Here is a 26,726-nt window from a genome sequence, read left to right on the forward strand (position 1 = left end):
GTCAGTGTTGCTAGCGGCAGTTGTGTATAGCTGGGGGATGCGTTGGCGCTGGACCCACGCAGAACTGAGAGATGCCCGGTGTTTGTTTTTGGCTCTCTGCCGCGATTTTACGCTTACCACACTGCATGTGCGATTCCACCGCTCTAATTCTCATGGTGCCCAGTTTGAAATCCCTCTTACAAAGTATGCACCTGGCCTCCTCGGGATTGGCAAACTGTTTATTGTTTTGCCGCTTATATGTCTTTGTTCATGTTTAGTTCTGGACTCTGCCGATTCCTTGTGGAATTGGCAGAGTCCACATGGAATAATCGGCAGAATCCACATTGACTCTGCCGATAAATGGAAGGATGATACTTTTTCGTCACTTATTGTTTGTCCTTGGTACACTAATGTGTGGATTTTAGGCCATTGGTTCTTTGTTTTATTTTTGCAAAAATGTATACAGTATATCTATTTTTGCAAAAATAAAACAAAGAACCAATGGCCTAAAATCTACACATTAGTGTAGATTTTAGGCCCTTGCTTCTTTGTTTTATTTTTGCAAAAATGTATACAGTATATCTATTTTTGCAAAAATAAAACAAAGAACCAATGGCCTAAAATCTACACATTAGTGTAGATTTTAGGCCCTTGGTTCTTTGTTTTATTTTTGCAAAAATGTATACAGTATATCTATTTTTGCAAAAATAAAACAAAGAACCAATGGCCTAAAATCTACACATTAGTGTAGATTTTAGGCCCTTGCTTCTTTGTTTTATTTTTGCAAAAATGTATACAGTATATCTATTTTGTCAAAAATAAAACAAAGAACCAATGGCCTAAAATCTACACATTAGTGTAGATTTTAGGCCCTTGGTTCTTTGTTTTATTTTTGCAAAAATGTATACAGTATATCTATTTTGTCAAAAATAAAACAAAGAACCAATGGCCTAAAATCTACACATTAGTGTAGATTTTAGGCCCTTGGTTCTTTGTTTTATTTTTGCAAAAATGTATACAGTATATCTATTTTTGCAAAAATAAAACAAAGAACCAATGGCCTAAAATCTACACATTAGTGTAGATTTTAGGCCCTTGGTTCTTTGTTTTATTTTTGCAAAAATGTATACAGTATATCTATTTTTGCAAAAATAAAACAAAGAACCAATGGCCTAAAATCTACACATTAGTGTAGATTTTAGGCCCTTGCTTCTTTGTTTTATTTTTGCAAAAATGTATACAGTATATCTATTTTGTCAAAAATAAAACAAAGAACCAATGGCCTAAAATCTACACATTAGTGTAGATTTTAGGCCCTTGGTTCTTTGTTTTATTTTTGCAAAAATGTATACAGTATATCTATTTTTGCAAAAATAAAACAAAGAACCAATGGCCTAAAATCTACACATTAGTGTAGATTTTAGGCCCTTGCTTCTTTGTTTTATTTTTGCAAAAATGTATACAGTATATCTATTTTTGCAAAAATAAAACAAAGAACCAATGGCCTAAAATCTACACATTAGTGTAGATTTTAGGCCCTTGGTTCTTTGTTTTATTTTTGCAAAAATGTATACAGTATATCTATTTTTGCAAAAATAAAACAAAGAACCAAGGGCCTAAAATCTACACATTAGTGTAGATTTTAGGCCCTTGGTTCTTTGTTTTATTTTTGCAAAAATGTATACAGTATATCTATTTGTGCAAAAATAAAACAAAGAACCAATGGCCTAAAATCTACACATTAGTGTACCAAGGACAAACAATAAGTGACGAAAAAGTATCATCCTTCCATTTATCGGCAGAGTCAATGTGGATTCTGCCGATAAGTCCACTATTGCTATTTTTGGTATGAAAATTATTATGTAACAACATTTATTAGTATTTTTTGGTTCTTTGTTGTTGCTAATTTTGTATTATGACAATTTATTATTGGATCATGTTGTACTGCATTTTAATTGTTTGCTCTGTGGTTGTGTGATGTTTTTTTTGCCTGGACCCCAGGAAGAATAGTCTCCACTGCGGTGTAGACTAATGGGGATCCTTAATAAACTAAACTTGTGGTTGAGCACTTCCCCGTTTGTTTCGTCACCATGGCAACGTAGTGTGCTCCTCCTCACCGGCTCCTGTCACACCTGTTTTTGATTCCTATTTGTGTATTTAAGCCCACCCGATTCCTCAGTTCGTCCTCGGCTCATGACTTGCTTTTCGCAACACGTCACGTTTTTGTATCCCGTGTCCTCGATTATTTTGTGCTAAATTCCGCCCTATGTTTTCTGTTTCCTGCTACGTTTTAGCATTAGCTTTCCGTGCATTGGCACGCGCTTTGTTTTCCCCTTTTTTGCACCAGTGTTCTTTTGTTTTATTAGATTAAAACTTATTCTTACCTGCAATCCTGCTGACTGGTACTGTGTGCATCCACAAAGTGGCAACTCCGCGCAGCAAGTGCGCCGCGAAGCGTGACAGCAACCGGCTTAAGCCAGCTTTTAAACCGGCTGTCCTCCAGCCAACGCTCGCAAAACTTGCATTTCCCCGTGCTGACTGAAAGGCGGGACGCGAGGAAGAAAGGAAGGAGTCTGCGCGTGACTGACACTGAAATCACTCACTTTTACTCAAAGACGCGCCGTAACTTTTACTCAAAGACGTGCCCCGAAAAAAAATAAAAAAAACTGGTCCGACAATTTAAGACCATTGAGTACTGAATTTAAGACCATCTTAGGAATTTCATAAATGGGTTGTACTTGTATAGCGCTTTTCTACCTTCAAGGTACTCAAAGCGCTTTGACACTACTTCCACATTTACCCATTCACACACACATTCACACACTGATGGAGGGAGCTGCCATGCAAGGCGCCAACCAGCACCCATCAGGAGCAAGGGTGAAGTGTCTTGCTCAGGACACAACGGACGTGACGAGGTTGGTTCTAGGTGGGATTTGAACCAGTGACCCTCGGGTTGCGCACGGCCACTCTCCCACTGCGCCACGCCACGCCGTCCCTTCATCCATCCATCCATTTTCTACCGCTTATTCCCTTATGGGGTCGCGGGGGGCGCTGGCGCCTATCTCAGCTACAGTCGGGCGGAAGGCGGGGTACACCCTGGACAAGTCGCCACCTCATCGCAGGGCCAACACAGATAGACAGACAACATTCACACACTAGGGCCAATTTAGTGTTGCCAATCAACCTATCCCCAGGTGCATGTCTTTGGAAGTGGGAGGAAGCCGAAGTACCCGGAGGGAACCCACGCATTCACGGGGAGAACATGCAAACTCCACACAGAAAGATCCCAAGCCTGGATTTGAACCCAGGACTGCAGGACCTTCGTATTGTGAGGCAGACGCACTAACCCCTCTGCCACCGTGAAGCCCTGAGTACTGAATTTAAGACCATCTTAGGAATTTCTAATAAATTTAATACTTTTTAAGGCCTTAATTTTAGATACATGTATTTAAGACTTTTTAAGGATCCGCGGATACCCTGTATGGACAGGGACAGTGAGAAAGTACAATTTGTAGCATGCAGAGACGAGGCGTTGTGTTGTACCTTGTCCAGAGTCAGCATGTAGAAGTTACAGATGTCGTGTTCCTGGGCGTGTCTGATCCTCCACCTGCACTCCTCCTCGTCGATCACCTCCCCGACGTACTCGCTCACAAACTGACCCTGAAAGCGAGACACAACCTTCTACCAACCGCTTCCCGCAACCACTAACAAGGGGTTCCACGCATGTACCTTCTTGATGTCGTGGACGCAGCGGAGACCCCAGCCCCGGGACAGCGTCCTGAAGATCTCCACCTGGCTGTACTGACGCCTGCTGAACGCCTGGTTCAGGCAGCGCTCGCCCGCCGGGCACACCTGCGAGGTCACAGGTCGTTATTGACAGAACACGACCATGCGCTTTATAGGCAGAAATGCGTGGCGGTAGAACACCACAATGTATCCCATCTTTTTGTACATGTTACCCGGAATGCCCTCCCGGTAACAGTTCGAGATGCTACCTCAGTAGAAGCATTTAAGTCTCACCTTAAAACTCATTTGTATACTCTAGCCTTTATATAGACCTTCTCTTTTAGACCAGTTGATCTGCCGCTTCTTTTCTTTTTTCTCCTATGTCCCCCCCCTCCCTTGTGGAGGGGGTCCGGTCCGATGACCATGGATAAATAAATAAATAAATGGGTTGTACTTGTATAGCGCTTTTCTACCTTCAAGGTACTCAAAGCGCTTTGACACTACTTCCACATTTACCCATTCACACACACATTCACACACTGATGGAGGGAGCTGCCATGCAAGGCGCTAACCAGCACCCATCAGGAGCAAGGGTGAAGTGTCTTGCTCAGGACACAACGGACGTGACGAGGTTGGTACTAGGTGGGATTTGAACCAGGTACCCTCGGGTTGCGCACGGCCACTCTACCACTGCGCCACTGATGAAGTGGGTTCTTCCGAGGATGTTGTAGTCGTAATGATTCGTGCAGTCCTTTGAAACATTTGTGATTTGGGGCTATATAAATAAACATTGATTGATAAATAAACATTGGCTGTCCAGAGTCGAGACCCAGGATGGACCGCCCGCCTGTGTATCGGTTGGGGACATCTCTACGCTGCTGATCCGCCTCCGCTTGAGATGGTTTCCTGTGGACGGGACTCTCGCTGCTGTCTTGGATCCCCGCTTGAACTGAACTCTCGCGGCTGTGTTGGAGCCACTATGGATTGAACTTTCACAGTATCATGTTAGACCCGCTCGACATCCATTGCTTTCCTCCTCTCCAAGGTTCTCATAGTCATCATTGTCACCGACGTCCCACTGGGTGTGAGTTTTCCTTGCCCTTATGTGGGCCTACCGAGGATGTCGTAGTGGTTTGTGCAGCCCTTTGAGACACTAGTGATTTAGGGCTATATAAGTAAACATTGATTAATTGATTGATCTGTATACTCTAGCCTTTAAATAGACCTCCTTTTTAGACCAGTTGATCTGCCGCTTCTTTTCTTTTTTCTCCTATGTCCCCCCCTCCCTTGTGGAGGGGGTCCGGTCCGATGACCATGGATGAAGTACTGGCCGTCCAGAGTCGAGACCCAGGATGGACCCCTCGCCTGTGTATCGGTTGGGGACATCTCTACGCTGCTGATCTGCCTCCACTTGGGATGGTTTCCTGTGGACGGGACTCTCGCTGCTGTCTTGGATCCGCTTTGAACTGAACTCTCGCGGCTGTGTTGGAGCCACTATGGATTGAACTTTCGCAGTATCATGTTAGACCCGCTCGACATCCATTGCTTTCGGTCCCCTAGGGGGGTGGGGGGGGGTTGCCCACATCTGAGGTCCTCTCCAAGGTTTCTCATAGTCAGCATTGTCACTGGCGTCCCACTGGATGTGAATTCTCCCTGCCCACTGGGTGTGAGTTTTCCTTGCCCTTTTGTGGGTTCTTCCGAGGATGTTGTAGTCGTAATGATTTGTGCAGTCCTTTGAGACATTTGTGATTTGGGGCTATATAAATAAACATTGATTGATTGATTGTTGATAACATTTTTGGAGGGGGTGGAGTAAAGACAGGAAAGAACATGTTTGGTGCAGAACAGAATAAAAGTGCTGATTGATAGTTGATAAAGATGCAGATTGTCACTCAGTTAATTAATTTTTTTAAGTAAAAAAATGTAATTGCAACAAAGCCGCTGAAGTAAGGCTGGGTGATACTAGGATTCATCCATCTATCCATTTTCTACCGCTTGTCCCTTTAGGGTCGCGAGGGGTGCTCGAGCCTATTTTAGCTGCACACGGGCAGAAGTCGCCACCTCATCGCAGGTCCAATACACAAAGAAAACATTCACACTCACATTCACACACTAGGGCCGATTTTAGTCTTGCCAATCAAGCTATCCCCAGGTGCATGTCTTTGGAGGTGGGAGGAACCCACGCAGTCACGGGGAGAACATGCCAACTCCACACAGAAAGTACCCGAGCCCGGGATTGAACTCAGGACCTTTGTATTGTAAGGCACATGCACTAACACCTGTCCCACCGTGCTGGCCACTGCTGGAACTTGCATAACGTTTATGATTTATAATCAGAATCATCCAATACCAAGTAATTGCGGGACAAGTATTGCCGATACTGCGTTTGACTTGAAATGCCAGATCATTGAATAATTTGGGGAATTCGCCTCCTGTTAGTTGATTATCAGGGCTCGAACTTAACCACGGCAACTGCGACAAAAGCCGCGACCGCCCTCGTCATTTGCCGTAAGCCCTAAGAAATTCACCAACATGCCGTGACCGCCCTTGACTTTTTACTTGTTAATAAATGAGGGATGTAACGGTAATCGGTATAATGATAATTTGCGATAAAATTCCATACGGTTAGTAATACCGTCTAATTTTTTAATTGCCGAAAAAAACGTAATTTAATAATGCATTTTAGGCAACACAAAGTCAGGCGGATGCGCACTGGTGTCGTTTGGCTTGATAATCATGTCGGACTGAGGACACGGACTTTGCTCGGGAGATTTGCCCTTGGAGTAAACGAAGCCAAGCACTTGGTTTAATGTCATTTCCATTCGCTTCCCGCTGTGTGTTTAAGAGCGTACTGCTGTGTTTGGAGGGAAACAATATTGGAGACGGACGCACTTGTCCCCACACTAAAAGTGTACAGCGAAGGAGAAAACTATTTGATGTTTTGCAGCTGCGGATGTGTCATGAAAGTTGTCACAACTTGTTTATAAAGTCTTACTTTGTTGACTGGGATATATATATATATATATATATATGTATATATATATATATATATATATATATATATGTATATATATATATATATATATATATATATATATATACATATATATATATATATATATATATATATATTAGAGATGCGCGGTGTAGGAGCCATTTAAGGCATCCTCATTTTTGTGTTGGCATTACTTTCTTTTGTCACTAGGTGGCGGGCTTTTTGGTTTAGGAGTGCAGGGTTGAAGGCATATATAGGAGCACAGGTGAGCTGATTAGGGAGGACTCAAGTGTGGGAGCACAAACCGTTCTTACCACAACAGCAGACAACGGCACACAACGGCACACAACAGCAGACAACAGCACACAACAGCAGACAACAGCACACAACAGCAGACAACGGCACACAACAGCAGACGACAACAGCAGACGACAACAGCAGACAACGGCACACAACAGCAGACGACAACAGCAGACAACGGCACACAACAGCAGACGACAACAGCAGACAACGGCACACAACAGCAGACAACGGCAGACAACGGCACACAACAGCAGACGACAACAGCAGACAACGGCACACAACAGCAGACAACAGCACACAACAGCAGACAACAGCAGACAACGGCACACAACAGCAGACAACGGCACACAACAGCAGACAACGGCACACAACAGCAGACGACAACAGCAGACAACGGCACACAACAGCAGACAACGACACACAACAGCAGACGACAACAGCAGACAACGGCACACAACAGCAGACGACAACAGCAGACGACAGCAGACAACGGCACACAACAGCAGACGACAACAGCAGACGACAGCAGACAACGGCACACAACAGCAGACGACAGCAGACAACGGCACACAACAGCAGACAACGGCACACAACAGCAGACGACAACAGCAGACAACGGCACACAACAGCAGACGACAACAGCAGACAACCGCACACAACAGCAGACAACAGCAGACGACAACAGCAGACAACGGCAGACGACAACAGCAGACAACGGCACACAACAGCAGACGACAACAGCAGACAACGGCACACAACAGCAGACGACAACAGCAGACAACGGCACACAACAGCAGACGACAACAGCAGACAACGGCACACAACAGCAGACGACAACAGCAGACAACGGCACACAACAGCAGACAACAACAGCAGACAACGGCACACAACAGCAGACAACGGCAGACAACAGCAGACAACGGCACACAACAGCAGACGACAACAGCAGACAACGGCACACAACAGCAGACAACGGCACACAACAGCAGACGACAACAGCAGACAACGGCACACAACAGCAGACAACGGCACACAACAGCAGACGACAACAGCAGACAACGGCACACAACAGCAGACAACGGCACACAACAGCAGACGACAACAGCAGACAACGGCACACAACAGCAGACAACAGCAGACAACGGCACACAACAGCAGACGACAACAGCAGACAACGGCACACAACAGCAGACGACAACAGCAGACAACGGCACACAACAACAGACGACAACAGCAGACAACGGCACACAACAGCAGACGACAACAGCAGACAACCGCACACAACAGCAGACAACAGCACACAACAGCAGACAACAGCAGACAACGGCACACAACAGCAGACAACGGCACACAACAGCAGACAACGGCACACAACAGCAGACGACAACAGCAGACAACGGCACACAACAGCAGACAACGACACACAACAGCAGACGACAACAGCAGACAACGGCACACAACAGCAGACAACGGCACACGACAGCAGACGACAACAGCAGACAACGGCACACAACAGCAGACAACGGCACACAACAGCAGACAACTGCACACAACAGCAGACGACAACAGCAGACAACGGCACACAACAGCAGACGACAACAGCAGACAACGGCACACAACAGCAGACAACGGCACACAACAGCAGACAACTGCACACAACAGCAGACGACAACAGCAGACAACGGCACACAATAGCAGACAACGGCACACAACAGCAGACAACGGCACACAACAGCAGACAACGGCACACAACAGCAGACGACAACAGCAGACAACGGCACACAACAGCAGACGACAACAGCAGACAACGGCACACAACAGCAGACAACGGCACACAACAGCAGACGACAACAGCAGACAACGGCACACAACAGCAGACAACAGCAGACAACGGCACACAACAGCAGACGACAACAGCAGACAACGGCACACAACAGCAGACGACAACAGCAGACAACGGCACACAACAGCAGACGACAACAGCAGACAACGGCACACAACAGCAGACGACAACAGCAGACAACCGCACACAACAGCAGACAACAGCACACAACAGCAGACAACAGCAGACAACGGCACACAACAGCAGACAACGGCACACAACAGCAGACAACGGCACACAACAGCAGACGACAACAGCAGACAACGGCACACAACAGCAGACAACGACACACAACAGCAGACGACAACAGCAGACAACGGCACACAACAGCAGACAACGGCACACGACAGCAGACGACAACAGCAGACAACGGCACACAACAGCAGACAACGGCACACAACAGCAGACAACTGCACACAACAGCAGACGACAACAGCAGACAACGGCACACAACAGCAGACGACAACAGCAGACAACGGCACACAACAGCAGACAACGGCACACAACAGCAGACAACTGCACACAACAGCAGACGACAACAGCAGACAACGGCACACAATAGCAGACAACGGCACACAACAGCAGACAACGGCACACAACAGCAGACAACGGCACACAACAGCAGACAACGGCACACAACAGCAGACAACGGCACACAACAGCAGACGACAACAGCAGACAACGGCACACAACAGCAGACAACGGCACACAACAGCAGACAACGGCACACAACAGCAGACAACGGCACACAACAGCAGACGACAACAGCAGACAACGGCACACAACAGCAGACAACGGCACACAACAGCAGACAACGGCACACAACAGCAGACGACAACAGCAGACAACGGCACACAACAGCAGACAACGGCACACAACAGCAGACAACGGCACACAACAGCAGACAACGGCACACAACAGCAGACAACGGCACACAACAGCAGACGACAACAGCAGACAACGGCACACAACAGCAGACGACAACAGCAGACAACGGCACACAACAGCAGACAACGGCACACAACAGCAGACGACAACAGCAGACAACGGCACACAACAGCAGACAACAACAGCAGACAACGGCACACAACAGCAGACGACAACAGCAGACAACGGCAGACAACAGCAGACAACGGCACACAACAGCAGACGACAACAGCAGACAACGGCACACAACAGCAGACAACGGCACACAACAGCAGACGACAACAGCAGACAACGGCACACAACAGCAGACAACGGCACACAACAGCAGACAACGGCACACAACAGCAGACGACAACAGCAGACAACGGCACACAACAGCAGACAACGGCACACAACAGCAGACAACGGCACACAACAGCAGACGACAACAGCAGACAACGGCACACAATAGCAGACAACGGCACACAACAGCAGACGACAACAGCAGACAACGGCACACAACAGCAGACAACGGCAGACAACAGCAGACAATGGCACACAACAGCAGACGACAACAGCAGACAACGGCACACAACAGCAGACGACAACAGCAGACAACGGCACACAACAGCAGACGACAACAGCAGACAACGGCACACAACAGCAGACGACAACAGCAGACAACGGCACACAACAGCAGACGACAACAGCAGACAACGGCACACAACAGCAGACGACAACAGCAGACAACGGCACACAACAGCAGACGACAACAGCAGACAACGGCACACAACAGCAGACGACAACAGCAGACAACGGCACACAACAGCAGACAACAACAGCAGACAACTGCACACAACAGCAGACAACGGCACACAACAGCAGACAACGGCACACAACAGCAGACAACGGCACACAACAGCAGACGACAACAGCAGACAACGGCACACAACAGCAGACAACGGCACACAACAGCAGACGACAACAGCAGACAACGGCACACAACAGCAGACAACGGCACACAACAGCAGACAACAACACACAGCAACAGGCATGAAAGACAGCAGAACATATGGCACCATGTCACTACAATAATCCAAGGTATGTTTCATTCACCCTGCAAGTTAATTAATAAATATGCATTAACTGGATTTCTGACTGGACCTCACTTCAATGCAATGTTTGCTGCTGCGTAGGATCACTCCCTCAAACCTGTTGAGTAGTGTCAATAAATTTGAACATTTAAAGGTGAAGATTGCCACTACACGCGGTTTGCGGTCTCATCCGCGGAGTCCGAGGATAAACCGCAGGTCCGGCGGGTGACACGACGAAAAAATACATTTTAATTAGATTCGGGCGGGTGGCGGTTGAACCATCCGGAAATATTTGATATACATGGTTCTGGGACCGGTATCCTTTGCCATTCAAAGAGCCATTTAAGACCCGTGTCACAAAGCGAAGAAGACCATAGGAGACGCTAATATTCTCTAGAATGACTGCCGGCAGCCACCCAGATAATAAGTATTAGGGCGTGCTATGAAGCCATTGACTTTGTCGCCCTCTACAACACGTACGATCTGCTTGTCAGTCCAGCAACATGTTGTGTGTGCAGCTTCCGCAGCAACACGTACAAGATTGAAAGGCATACTGGGTGACACAGAGTACACTAATGGTTGTGATATAAACCATTTTAACACTCTTAGTAATATGCGCCACGCTGTGAAGCCACACCCAACAAAATTGACAAACACATTTCGGGAGAACATCCTCACAGTAACACAACATAAACGCAACACAACAAATACCCAGAATCCTTTGTATCCATGATATTTCCTGACTATTTTATACACCCCGCTAGCAGCACCCCCCCCCCCCCCCCCACACACACACACACACACCCGTGCGTCGGTAAGGTGGGCGGGGTTAGGGCGCGGGGGTGTAAAATATATTCAGGAAGTGTCACGGATACAAAGGATTCGGGGTATTGGTTGTGTTGCGTTTATGTTGTGTTACTGTGAGGATGTTCTCCCGAAATGGGTTTGTCAATCTTGTTGGGTGTGGCTTCACAGCGTGGCGCATATTAGTAAGTGTTAAAGTTGTTTATATCACAACCATCAGTGTACTCTGTGTCACCCAGTATGCCTTTCAATCTTGTACGTGTAATTGCGGAAGCTGCACACACAACATGTTGCTGGACTAACAATCGGTGTGTACATGTTGTTGAAGGTGTCAAAGGCAATGGCTTCACAGCACGGCCATACTCTTGTCATCAGAATGAACGCCAATTGCCAATTGGATGTTCGCAAGTACGTTAGCGGCTCCAATTGTCTTCATTACTCTGTGAAACGGGTTTAAATAGTTTTGTGAGTGTTAAAGGTGGCCGACCTCTGATGCATTAAAGCGGGCGGGTGGCAGGCGGATGCGGATCAATTAAAATGTTGGTTCGGGTGGACGGCGGGTGGATGACGACTTTGGTGACGCGGTTGCGGATGATATAATTGCCTATCCGCGCATCTCTTATATATATATATATATATATATATATATATATATATATATATATATATATATATATATATATATATATATATATATATATATATATATATACATGGAGGCACTGCCTCGAAAGAAAATAATGTTTGCCTTGGTCCGCTTCTAACTTGTTTTGGTGCCCTAAAATATGAGTCCTCCTTTAAGGCAACACCTGCCTTGACCTTAAACAGTTAACATTCAAGGCCTGGATTAAGATTGTAAGAACACAGGAAAAAATTGTGATGCAAATCAAATGTTTCAGATGTAAAATTAAATGTAAAGGGGGCGGCATAGCTCGGTTGGTAGAGTGGCCGTGCCAGCAACTTGAGGGTTCCAGGTTCGATCCCTGCTTAAGCCATCCTAGTCACTGCCGTTGTGTCCTTGGGCAAGACACTTTACCCACCTGCTCCCAGTGCCACCCTCACGGGTTTAAATGTAACTTAGATATTGGGTTTCACTATGTAAAGCGCTTTGAGTCTGTAGAGAAAAGTGCTATATAAATAGAATTCACAATTCGCTCAAGTAAATGTAAAACAATGTAATAGTAGGCTTAAGTATATTGTCATTCGATCCATCAAATTTGACTGTTCAGTTTGTCTTAAAAGACAGAAAAAAATATTCCCTTATTCTGTCCTACTGAACACAATTTTTTGGAGAAAAAAGTCAGTGTTGCAAAATAAAAACAATGTAACATACATATAGATCTTAAAATTTAAACAAAACCACTAAAATTTCTAACAACCATCCATCCATCCATCCTTTTTCTACCGCTTATTCCCTTTCGGGGTCGCTGGCGCCTATCTCAGCTACAATCGGGCGGAAGGCGGGGTACACCCTGGACAAGTCTAACATTATACAAATATTTGTGAAAATAATAATCAGTCGGTGTTGCTCAAAAAAATCATTACTTTTATATATTCCGATAATCGATAAAAAAAAAAAAATCATAAAAAAAAAAAAAAATACATATTGTTTGCCTTTTTCAAATAAGAATACTATCATTGATAATATTATTATTATTATTGAGCCCCTGTAGACTAATTGTAAGCAACTTTTGGCCTGTTTTTATTTACAGTCGCTTGCAAATGTTGTGAGTCCCAAGTTGCACTTCTTTTGGGCTTGTTTTTGAACGCACAGTTGCTTATTTGGGCTTGCTTTTCTGTCCCTAAAATAAAGCACGTGAGTGCCCGCGACCCCGAAAGGGACAAGCGGTAGAAAAATGGATGGATGGATGAGTGCACCGGTGGGTAATTTGATTGATTGATTGATTGATTGATACTTTTATTAGTAGATTGCACAGTTCAGTACATATTCCGTACAATTGACCACTAAATGCTAACACCCGAAAAAGTTTTTCAACTTCTTTAAGTCGGGGTCCACGTTAATCAATTCATGGTATTCATGGTATTTAATCAATTTCCTGGTTATGGTGCTCCCAGTTTACTTGGCACCTCCTCAAACACACAGATGATGCATGTGCGATGGAAGTATTCTTTTAGTTCGCATCTCAATCTGTATGTGTAATCCGATTCAGGTGTGTGTGTATCTCAAGCCTTTGAAAGGGAGGTAAGCAGGCCGGACACCCAGGGTTTCCCACACATTCATTTATTTCGTGGCGGCCCGCCACGAAAGAATTACGGCCCCCGCAAAACAAAAAAAACAAAAAATTTTTTTTTTTTTTTTTTTAATCCGGCTTTTGACTCGCTCGACCGCTCATAAAAGCAATGGGACTCTGTCTGTGAATGGAGCTTCTAGTTATATATTATGTAAATACGTAAATAAAGTGTTGTAATTATAGTCCAACTCCGCGTTCTTCTTGGCCATCGCCGCTGCCAACACCCCCCACTCCCCCCCGCCCCCCGACCACACCACCACAAATAGATGCCTGACCTGTGGGAAACACTGGACACCAATTGAATGGTACCGGACAGGGTGTCAGGCCTTTTCGTACCTGCGGGTGACACTCGTAGAGCAGCATGCGGTTGATGCACTCCGAGTCCATCCCGCACGGGCTCTCGTCGGTGGCCTTGCAGTTGCAGCGTGGAATCTCCGATAGGTCGGCTGTGACGATCTGAACCTTTCCTATGGGTCGATTCACCTGCAGGATGTGGAAAGAAGCTCCTGTGAGGACACTGGTCGTGTTTTTCGACCAGTGACCACACAAATATAAAGAGAAAGAGGACTATCCATCCCATAAAGATGTCTGACCTTGATGTGTTTGTACGGCGGAGGCTTCCTGTCATTCTTTTTGTCCTCCTGAAGCTGCAGAAGCTCCTTCTCGGCCTGAAGCTCGCGAAATCGCACCGCCGCATCGTCCAGAGCTGCAGAAGTACACAACCAAGCACACTTACACGTTTGTCCCCCAGGAGCCATTTTGTGGCAAATATATGTAACCTGAGAAAAAAAAACTCTAGTCTATTTAATTAACTTGTATTATTCAGCGGTTCGTCATTTTATCCTGACTTCTTAGCACCGCGTGGTCATGTGACTGAGCGCGACCAATCACTGCTTTGTATAAGCCTGGCTAACTTGGCAGTAAGAAGATATAAATGATAAATAAATGGGTTGTACTTGTATAGCGCTTTTCTACCTTCAAGGTACTCAAAGCGCTTTGACACTACTTCCACATTTACCCATTCACACACACATTCACACACTGATGGAGGGAGCTGCCATGCAAGGCACCAACCAGTACCCATCAGGAGCAAGGGTGAAGTGTCTTGCTCAGGACACAACGGACGTGACGAGGTTGGTACTAGGTGGGAATTGAACCAGGGACGCACGGGTTGCGCACGGCCACTCTTCCACTGCGCCACGCCGTCCCTATATGGGCTTATTGTTCTTCCACCTTAGAAGTGGGTCAAAATATGTTTTCTAATGCAATACAGCAATCCCCTGCCACATCGAACAGGACAAGCGGTAGGAAATGGATGGATGGATGGTCTTAAATCTGCTGCTATAAATTTATAAAAGCATTTATTATTGCTTCAGCCCTGCCTGACTCGCCGAGGAGAGGCTGCTTGAATGCGGTGGTGACGCTTCAAAGGAGTTAGCATGTTTGACGTGTTCTCAGAAGCGTGCCCTATTGCTGCTGAACAATGTCGGCAATCCTTCGTCCTCCATTGTTGTATCGCACCGCGCAGCCAAAGTGTTCCCAAACGGTAGATCTTAACGAGGCAGGGGGGTCTTCCAGCTCTGGCTTTTGCATGTTGTCCTAGCCCGGTCGCTGCTAGCCTGCCGTGTGTTGTGCCTCGCTCTGCATTGTTTACACAACCTGCGGTGCGCTACCTAATATGTCCGTGTGGAAACTCGTTCAGTACATCTCAAAACCGAACCGAAACCCCCGTACCGAAACAGTTCAATACAAATACACGTACCGTTACACCCCTAGTAAATGTAAATAAAACAGAATACAATGATTTGCAAATAATTTTCAACTTAAATTCAATTGAATAGACTGCAAAGACAAGATACTTAAAGTTCGAACTGGTAAATGTTGTTATTTTTTGGAAATATTAGCTCATTTGATGACTGCAACATGTTTCAAAAAGCCGGGACAAGTGGTAAAAAAGACTGATAAAGTTGAGGAATGCTCATCAAACACTTATTTGGAACATCCCACAGGTGAACAAGCTAATTGGGAACAGAGGGGTGCCATGATTGGCTATAAAATCAGCTTCCATGAAATGCTCAGTCATTCTTTGTGAAACAAATGTGTGAGCAAATTGTTATTTATTAAAAACAACATTTCTCAACAAGCTATTGCAAGGAATTTATGGATTTCACCATCTGTGGTCCGTAATATCATCAAAAGGTTCAGAGAATCTGGAGAAATCACTGCACTAAAGCGGCAGGGCCGAAAACCAACAATGAATGCCCGTGACCTTCGATCCGTCAGGTGGTGCTGCAACAAAAAGCGACATCAGTGTGTAAAGGATATCCCTGCATGGGCTCCGGAACACTTCAGAAAACCACTGTCAGCAACTAGAGTATGTCACTACATCTGTATGCGCAAGTTAAAACTCTACTATGCAAAGAGAAAGCCATTTATCAACAACACCCAGAAACGCCGCCGGCGACGCTGGGCCCGAGCTCATCTAAGATGGACTGATGTAAAGTGGAAAAGTGTTCTCTGGTGTGACGAGTCCACATTTCACACATTGTTTTTGAAAACTGTGGATGTCGTGTCCTCTAGACCAAAGAGGAAAAGAACCATCCGGGTTGTTTAGGCGCAAAGTTCAAAAGCCAGCATCTGTGATGGTATGGGGGTGTATTAGTGCCCAAGGCATGGGTAACTTACACATCTGTGAAGGAACCATTAATACTGAAATGTACATACAGGTTTTGGAGCAACATATGTTGCCATCCAAGCAATGTATTTTTCATGGACGCCCCTGCTTATTTCAGCAAGACAATGCCAACCCACATTCTGCACGTGTTACAACAGCGTGGCTTCGAAGTAAAAGAGTGCAAGTACTAGACTAGCCTGCCTGTAGTCCAGACCTGTCTCCCATTGAAAATGTGTGATGCATTATGAAGCATAAAATACCACAACGGACACCCCGGAGTATTGTACAACTTAAGCTGTACATCAAACAAGAATGGAAAAGCTTCAAAAATTGCTCTCCTCAGTTCCCAAACGTTTACTGAGGGTTGTTAAAAGGAAAGGCCATCTAACACAGTGGTAAAAATGCCCTGTGATAACATTTTTGCAATGTGTTGCTGCCACTAAATTCTAAGTTAATGATTATTTGCAAAAAAATATATATGTTTCTCAGTTATAACATTAAATATCTTGTCTTTGCAGTCTATTCAATTGAATATAAGTTGAAAAGGATTTGCAAATCATCATATTCTGTTTTTATTTACCATTTACAGAACGTGCAAACTTCACTAGTTTTGAACATCATGCACATGACCAGAGCATACAAACACCTAAATGTACAATATAATAATTATAACACACCATTTTCAGTACTTAGGCAACTTTTCAAGTCCATGGTTCACTTGAATAATTGTTTCTTCACACCTCACTCTAGGCCAGGGGTCACCAAACTTTTTGAAACCAAGAGCTACTTCTTGGGCACTGATTAATGTGAAGGGCTACCAGTTTGATACACACTTAAATAAATTGCCAGAAATAGCCAATTTGCTCAATTTACCTTTGTTAAATAAATCCATATATATATATATATATATATATATATATATATATATATATATATATATATATATATATATATATAAATACATATATATATAAAAAACTGGGTATTTCTGTCTGTTTCTTCGTCGTACATTTTTTTTCCTTTTACGGAAGGTTATTTGTAGAGAATAAATAAATGATAAATGGGTTGTACTTGTATAGCGCTTTTCTACCTTCAAGGTACTCAAAGCGCTTTGACACTACTTCCACATTTACCCATTCACACACACATTCACACACTGATGGAGGGAGCTGCAATGCAAGGCGCCAACCAGCACCCATCAGGAGCAAGGGTGAAGTGTCTTGCTCAGGACACAACGGACGTGACGAGGTTGGTACTAGGTGGGAATTGAACCAGGGACGCTCGGGTTGCACACGGCCACTCTCCCACTGCGCCACGCCGTGATGAAAAAAACACTTAATTGAGGAGAAAACAGGAAAAAAATGAAAATTAAATATTGAAACATAGATTGTCTTAAATTTCGACTCTTTAAAATTTAAAATTCACCTGAAAAAAAGAAGAGGAAAAACTAGCTAATTCGAATCCTTTTGAAAAGAATCTAAACATTTTTTTATGGAACATCATTTGTAATTTTTCCTGATTAAGATTAATTTTAGAATTTTGATGACATGTTTTAAATAGGTTAAAATCCAATCTGCACTTTCTTAGAATATATAACAAATTGGACCAAGCTATATTTCTAACAAAGACAAATCATTATTTCTTCTAGATTTTCCAGAAACAAAAATTTTAAAAGAAATTCAAAAGACTTTGAAATAAGATTTAAATTGGATTCTAAAGATTTTCTAGATTTGCCAGAATACTTTTTGAATTTTAATCATAATAAGTGTGAAGAAATATTTCATAAATATTCTACGTCGAAAAAACAGACGCTAAAATTAAGAACTAAATCAAAATGTATTTATTATTCTTTACAATAAAAATTAAATTTACTTGAACGTTGATTTAAATTGTCAGGAAAGAAGAGGAAGGAATTTAAAAGGTAAAAAGGCATATGTGTTTAAAAATACTAAAATATTTTTAAGGTTGTATTTTTTCTCTAAAGTTGTCTTTCTGAAAGTCATAAGAAGCAAAGTAAAAAAATAACTGAATTTATTTAAACAAGTGAAGACCAAGTCTTTAAAATATTTTCTTGGATTTTCAAATTCTGTTTGAGTTTTGTCTCTCTTAGAATTAAGAATGTCGAGCAAAGCGAGACCGGCTTGCTAGTAAATAAATACAATTAAAAAAATAGAGGCAGCTCACTGGTAAGTGCTGCTATTTGAGCTATTTTTAGAACAGGCCAGCGGGCGACTCATCTGGTCCTTACGGGCACTGTGTTGGTGACCCCTGCTCTATGTATTTTTTTGTTGATTACCTTTATTCAAGTGTTCTATTATGTTGGCTCTCTAGTTTTGTTTTAAAGCCTCCAAGTTGGTTAGTTATGCAAATTTTTTTTTTACCGTATGTTACTCCTGGCCTTGGTTATTTGAAAAATGCCAGTCCCTCTGAGCTCTGATTTCCTGGCTCGGAAGATCTCTTAGATACTGTAGCGAAGCATGTGGTTGTGTGCCTTGTGCATCACAAATGCTGTGTTCAAATCGATGAGCTCATGCAATTTTAATGTGTTTGATTTAATAAAAAGAGGATTTGTTGGCGCACTACATTCGGCATGGTTAATTACTCTGATAGCTTTCTTTTGTGAAACGAAAATTGGTTGTATAATCGTTTTACATGCATTATTAATTATACTAATAACATATACTTTTCCTTACATAATATCGTTTCGCTCTATTTTTCAATTGTTGCTGCTTATTATATGCACAACATTTTTTGAGACTGTTTTTTTCCGACGGATTTCTCCAATTCTTTGAGTGACTCTTTCTGTATTAAAATTAAAAACAAATCTAGCATCTACTCCTGGTGTTATTGTAGACCAGGGGTCGGGAACCTTTTTGGCTGAGAGAGCCAAGAAGCCAAATATTTTAAAATGGATTTCCGTAAGAGCCATAAAATATTTTTTTTAACACTGAACACAACTAAACGCGTGCATTTTTAAGTAAGACCAACATTTGTAGAGTATAATAAGTCTCTTATTCTTTGCAACAACATTGTTATTCTGAAGCTAACTGTGGAGGGGCGTGGCCTGCGGGCCTGCAGCGAAGCGGGGAGTGGCCAGTTCCGGCCTCGAAATCAGCGACAGGTGCGTAGACGGCCCACCTGGGCCTTGTTATCTAATCACCTGTCGCTCTCTTATAAGCGGCAGCCGGGAAGAGAGACAGGGTTTGGGCTGGAGCCAGAGCACAAGCGAGAACGAAAGAGAAAAATACAATTGCTGGAAAGCAACTGAGAGACTTATTGAAAAATAAAACAATATTGTAACCCTGAAACAGGCTCTCATGTCGGTGCTTGGTGGTCTGAAGAACCCCCAGGAGGGCAAGCCCCACACGAACCAATAATAAATAACTTCTTACCATTAATGCAACTTCTTGAACAGGTGCGGTAGAAAACGGGTGGATGGATTAAAAATGCACGAGAATGTTTTATATTTTGAACATTATTTTTGAACACTGTGATTACAAGTGGAATTATTCATTACTTATTGTGTTAAGCAGAGTCAGCTCAGATTTACCTGAGAGCCGGATGCAGTCATCAAAAGAGCCACATCTGGCTCGCGAGCCACAGGTTCCCTACCCCTGTTGTAGACTGTACTTGTGTTTGGAGACTTTTGTCGCTCCATGCTTCAAGCTGCTGGGAGCTTTGCGCTCTCCCATAAAAGCCGATATCATCTTAAATGTTCTACATCGCTGTCCGCGGGTATATCTCGGATGTATTAAATCAGGGGTCTCAAACTCAATTTACCTGAGGGGCCACTGTATGCAGAAATTGGGTGAAGCTGGGCCGCAAGAAAAGATTTCTTAAAAAAATCTAACATGCACTTTTTTACTGAATTCATCTTCTTTGAATGGCTTTCCCGCCCTAGCAACACACTCGCCAACGATCTTTCCGGGACCCGACTATCAGTGCCCCTCCCGACAATCTCCCGGGCCTATCATTCTCCCAGTTTCCACCCGGTCAAAGATATACAATAGGGCGGCGGAGGTGTATATTGTAGCCTGGAAGAGTTAGGGCTGCATGGGATTCTGGGTATTTGTTCTGTTGTGTTTATGTTGTGTTACGATGCGGATGTTCTCCCAAAATGTGCTTGTCATTCTTGTTTGGTGTGGGTTCACAGTGTGGCGCATATTTGTAACAGTGTTAAAGTTGTTTATAAGGCCACCCTCAGTGTGACATGTGTGGCTGTTGATCAACTATGTCTTGCAGTCGCTTACTGCGTCTTCAGAGGCCAAATACAACATATGGCTGGGCTGGCATGCTGTTAATGTTAATGTGGGGCGGTATAGCTCGGTTGGTAGAGTGGCCGTGCCAGCAACTTGAGGGTTGCAGGTTCGATTCCCGCTTACGCCATCCTAGTCACTGCCGTTGTGTCCTTGGGCAAGACACTTTACCCACGTGCTCCCAGTGCCACCCACACTGGTTTGAATGTAACTTAGATATTGGGTTTCACTATGTAAAGCGCTTTGAGTCACTAGAGAAAAGCGCTATATAAATATAATTCACTTCACTTCACTTAATACAGGATGTAGAGCAGGGGTGTCAAACTCAAATACAGAGTGAGCCAAAATTTAAAACTGAACAAAGCAGCGGGCCAAGGTTGAACAAATGAACCTTTTAATAAGGACCCAAACAAGTTTTTTGCGTTGAATATTGAACAAGCAAGGCTTATATAACTTTATAGGGACATGCAAAATCCAGTTTCAAATAATAATTAAAGCTGCAAGCAGCGTTGGTCGGGTCCGCCTTTGGCCGCTGCCAAGCCCTGGTCTAAGTCAGACCTACATAGAGGTCTTTGTTTCATGTCTCTACAACATTCCTAACAGAAGTTACAAGCAGTTTTGTCTGGGTTTTTTCCTAGGGGGCGCTAGAGCGCAATTTTGACTTTTGGGGTTTGGTTTTTTATTAGATGGCAATTTTCACCAGTCCTGATGTGTGTGTAAAATTTGGTGAGTTTTGAAGCATGTTAAGGGGGTCAAATTACAGATTGGCGTTTCTGGATGTTGTTGATAAATGGCTTTCGCTTTGCATAGTAGAGCTTTAACTTGCACTTTGAATCATTTTAAGGGGGTCAAATTACAGCTCAAAGAGGCAAAAATGACATTTTTTGTGAAACTTTGCGCAGGGGTTCTTTGAAGGCGCGTAAAATCAAAACCGGAGCAGTAATCAAAACTTTGTTGGATAGTTTTGATCAAAAGGGTTCAATCTCTCTCCTGTGCGAGTTTGAAGCCGAAACGACAAATGCACTCGGAGGAGTTTACGTTTGAAAAAGGTGACGGGTTTTTACAAAACTTTTATTTTGAAGGGGTAATTTTTAACTTCTTGTTGATTTTTGCCGAAGGATGTCAATCATCTAAATGTAGGTCTAAGTGAGGCCTACATAGAAGTTTTTGTTTCATGTCTTTCCGGCATTCCCACCGGAAGTTACGAGCAGTTTTGTCTGTGTTTTCTTCCTCAAAGCAGTTTTTGCTGTGTTTTGATCAAAAATTGCGCAAGAGCGCAATTTTGAGTTTTGTTTTTTTCATTAGATAGCAATTTCTGCCAGTCCTGATGTGTGTGCCAAGTTTGGTGAGTGTTGAAGCATTTTAAGGGGGTCAAATATCAGCTCAAAGAGGCAAAAATTGAATTTTTTGCGAAAATTTTGTTTTGAAGGTTTTTTTTCCCAACTTCCTGTTGATGTTTGCCCTAGAAGGTATAATTATGAAATGTAGGTCTAAGTTAGACCTACGTGACAGTTTCTGTTTCATGTCTGTACGACATTCCTAACGGAAGTTACAAGCAGTCTGTTTTTTTTTCCTTCTTAGGGGGCGCTAGCGCGTATTTTTGATTTTTCTGGTTTGGCTGCCTAATAAGTTGGGAAGGCATGCCAGACCGATGTGTGTGTGTCAAATTTGGTGAGTTTTGAAGCATGTTAAGGGGGTCAAATTACAGCGCATAGGTGCGGAATAATAATAAAACGCACCAATTTCAATAGGGTCCTTTCAAAAGGACTCCTGTGGAGTCCTCTGCCATGGGCAGGGCGGACCCTAATAATTAAAAAAATCAATGGCATATCAAACACAATTTTAATACAAATTTAATGCCTCTTTTCCTATTTGCAGCCTTCTGAGGTAAATATCAAAATAAACTTTTTCCACAAGCTAATAATACATTTGAAGAGAAAGTGCGTGAATAAAACCTTAATTATTGCTCAGTTTGCTACTCTGATTTGCTTGAACACAGAATATAGAACAGGCAACGCTTATATACAGTAACTTAATAGTGCAAAATCAACTTTCAAAAAACAAACAAAAAAACATCAATGATATATTAAATGCAATTTAAATTAAAAAAAAATTATGCCTCATTTCTATTTGCAGCCTTCTGAGGTATATATCAACATTAACTTATTCCACGGGCTAATACATTTGAAAATAAAACAACAATGAGGCGGGCGGGGCTTGGGTGTACATTGCAGCGTCCCGGAAGAGTTAGTGCTGTAAGGCAGTGGTCCCTAACTACCGGGCCGCAGAAGAATTTTTTATTAATTTTTATTAAAAAAAATAAAAAAATAAAAAAATATGTATATATATATATTTTTTTAATTAAATCAACATAAAAAACACAATATACACTTACAAATAGTGCACCAACCACAAAAACCTCCCTTTTTCATGACAAAAAAAAAAAAAAAAAAAAAAGGACACCCCAGGTTTTTTTTAGAGAATAAATGATGAAAAAAACACTCAATTAAATGATTAAAAAGAGGAGACAACACGAAAAAAATTAAAATTACATTTTGAAACATAGTTTATCTTCAATTTCGACTCTTTAAAATCCTAAATTCGACCGAAAAAAATGAAGAGAAAAACTAGCTGATTCAAATCTTTTTGAAAAATTTTTAAAAATAATTTATGAAACATCATTAGTAATTTTTCCTGATTAAGATTAATTTTTGAATTTTGATGACATGTTTTAAATAGGTTAAAAATCCAATCTGCACTTTGTTAGGATGTATAACAAATTGGACCAAGCTATATTTCTAACAAAGACAAATCATTATTTCTTCTAGATTTCCCAGAACAAAAATTTTAAAAGAAATTCCAAAGACTTTGAAATAAGATTTAAATTTGGTTCTACAGATTTTCTAGATTTGCCGGAATAATTTTCTTGAATTTTAATCATAATAAGTTTGAAGAAATATTTCACAAATAGTCTTTGTCGAAAAAACAGAAGCTAAAATGAAGAATAAAATTAAAATTTATTTATTATTCTTTACAATAAAACCAAAAAAAATTACTTGAATATTGATTTAAAAGGAAGGAATTTAAAAGGTAAAAATGTACATGTGTTTAAAAATCCTACAATATTTTTTTAAGGTTTTATTTTTCTCTGAAATTGTCTTTCTGAAAGTTATAAGAAGCAAAGTAAAAAAATAAATGAATTTATTCAAACAAGTGAAGATCAAGTCTTTAAAATATTTTCTTGGATTTTCCAATTCTATTTGAGTTTTGTCTCTCTTAGATTTAAAAATGTCGAGCAAAGCGAGACCAGCTTGCTAGTAAATAAATACAATTTAAAAAATAGAGGCAGCTCACTGGTAAGTGCTGCTATTTGAGCTATTTTTAGAACAGGCCAGCGGGCGACTCATCTGGTCCTTACGGGCTACCTGGTGCCCGCGGGCACCGCGTTGGTGACCCCTGTACTACATGTTCACTGTAAATATTGCTAAATATGGGATTCGGGTAATAAATGGCCATTCAAAAAATGTATAATGTCTTTTTGTCTAACCACCACCAAATGGGGCGGCATAGCTCAGTTGGTAGAGTGAGTGGACGTGCCAGCAACTTGAGGGTTCCAGGTTCGAGCCCTGCGTCCGCCATCCTAGTCACTGCCGTTGTGTCCTTGGGCAAGACACTTTACCCACCTGCTCCCAGTGCCACCCACACTGGTTTAAAAATGGAACTTAGATATTGGGTTTCACTATGTAAAAGCGCTTTGACTCACTAGAGAAAAGCGCTATATAAATATAATTCACTTCACAAATATGGCAGCAAGTCAAAAGTTCGCTCCCAGAGCTGAAACCTTCCTCTGATATCGCTTGTCCAGGTCTGGACCAACGCTTTTGCCTGAGGGCCACGGACTGGCAAATAAAATTGATACAGGGGCCATTTTGGTAGTTTTCACCTTCAAACCAATATATAGATTTTTTTTCATACAATTAGAGAATACAATTTCAACAGAAATGTTGTGTGAATGCTGAAGGGCCAAAACCAAAATTAAATGCTAACAGTTAGCACACGAGATAGCATTAGGCAACAAAAAAATATGAGCAAACTGAGCTACAAATGCTAGCATGCTAACAGTTAGCATTAGTTAACCATCATGATTGATTAACGTGGACCCCGACTTTAACAAGTTGAAAAACTTATTCGGGTGTTACCATTTACTGGTCAATTGTACAGAATATGTATTGTAGTGTGCAATCTACTAATAAAAGTTTCAATCAATCAATCAAAACATATGACACCGCGGTGCGTACCTCGTTAAAAAGGCTAGCATTGTAATGTTAGCATGCTAAAATGCTAACTGTAACATGCGTCAAAAATCAAAATGTATTACTCCCAGGTGTGTACCTGAAAAAACTGTTTTAAATGCTAGCATGCTAACATTAGCATGCACAAAGTACCAAAATAGGACTATGGTGTATACCTGCAAAAATGAGCATACTAACAGGTATCATTTGTCAAGTAACAAAACGTTTGACAATAGGAGGAATATCAGCAAAAAAGCTACCATGCTAATATCAGAGTACATATTAAATATCATATATTAGAACCTGTGATGAGGTGGCGACTTGTCCAGGGGTGTACCCCGCCTTCCGCCCGATTGTAGCAATAGGGAATAAGCGGTAAAAAATGGATGGATGGATGATATTAGAACTAGAGATGCCCTATAATGGCTTTTTTGCCGATATTGTCCAACTCTTTAATTACAGATTCCGATAACAACCGATACCGATATATTAAGTCGTGGATTCAACACATTATTATGCCTAATTTTGCTGTGATGCCCCGCTGGATGCATTAAACAATGTAACAAGGTTTTCCAAAATAAATCAACTCAAGTTATGGAAAAAAATGCCAACATGGCGCTGCCATATTTTTTTATTGAAATCACAAAGTGCATTATTTTTTTTTAACATGCCTCAAAACAGCAGCTTGGAATTTGGGACATGCTCTCCCCGAGAGAGCGTGAGGAGGTTGGGGTGGGGTTGGGGTATATTGTATCGTCCCGGAAGAGTTAATGATGCAAGGGGTTCTGGGTATTTGTTCTGTTGTGTTTATGTTGTGTTACGGTGCGGATGTTCGTCCCGAAACGTGTTTGTCATTCTTGTTTGGTGTGGGTTCACAGTGTGGCGCATGTTTGTAACAGTGTTATAGTTGTTTATACGGCCAACCTCAGTGTGACCTGTATGGCTTTTGACCAAGTATGCCTTGCATTCACCATTGTGTGTGAAAAGCCGTAGATATTATGTGATTGGGCCGGCACGCAAAGGCAGTTCCTTTCAGGTTTATTGGCGCTCTGTACTTCTCCCTACGTCCGTATACAAAGTCCTCAATTTCACTTTTTGAAACCGATACTGATATTTTCTGATACAACATTTTAAAGCATTTATCGGCCGATAATATCGACAGTCCGATATCATTGGATATCTCTACTCATTGCCCATAATAACATTATGCCAATCATACCTTTCCTGTAGGTGGCGTCGACACCTTTTCCCATCCTGTCCTTGCTGTTGGCGTCCACGTCCATATAAGGAAAGACCCGGGCCTGGTAGGTCCACAGGTAGTCGTTGGAGCCGAAGAAGTGAACGGGGAACTCGCCCACGTCGTGCCGCATACGCTGGATGTTCTCCGGGATGGTATTGGGATGGCTGACCTCGGCAGGCCACCACCTTGGCGAGGACACAATAGCAACAGAAAGGCGTTATTGCAGACCACCGTCACGCATCCCGTAGGGCAGGGGTCACCAACCTTTTTCAAACCAAGAGCTACTTCTTGGGTACTGGTTAATGCGAAAAGGCTACCAGTTT

The 26,726-nt window shown here is 42.7% G+C and overlaps 1 protein-coding gene across 1 annotated transcript in view; it reads right to left on the reverse strand.

Moving 5' to 3' along the window:
* Positions 1-26,726, reverse strand: part of nsd1b (nuclear receptor binding SET domain protein 1b) — a 98,554-nt gene that overhangs the window by 11,972 nt on the left and 59,856 nt on the right. Inside the window, 5 exon segments of the mRNA XM_061899085.1 lie at positions 3,523-3,639; positions 3,709-3,831; positions 14,278-14,424; positions 14,535-14,647; positions 26,383-26,588. Of these exon segments, the coding sequence (XP_061755069.1) occupies positions 3,523-3,639; positions 3,709-3,831; positions 14,278-14,424; positions 14,535-14,647; positions 26,383-26,588 (706 nt within the window).

This window comes from Nerophis ophidion, linkage group LG04 (assembly GCF_033978795.1).
Source record: "Nerophis ophidion isolate RoL-2023_Sa linkage group LG04, RoL_Noph_v1.0, whole genome shotgun sequence".
Classification (NCBI taxonomy): domain Eukaryota; kingdom Metazoa; phylum Chordata; class Actinopteri; order Syngnathiformes; family Syngnathidae; genus Nerophis; species Nerophis ophidion.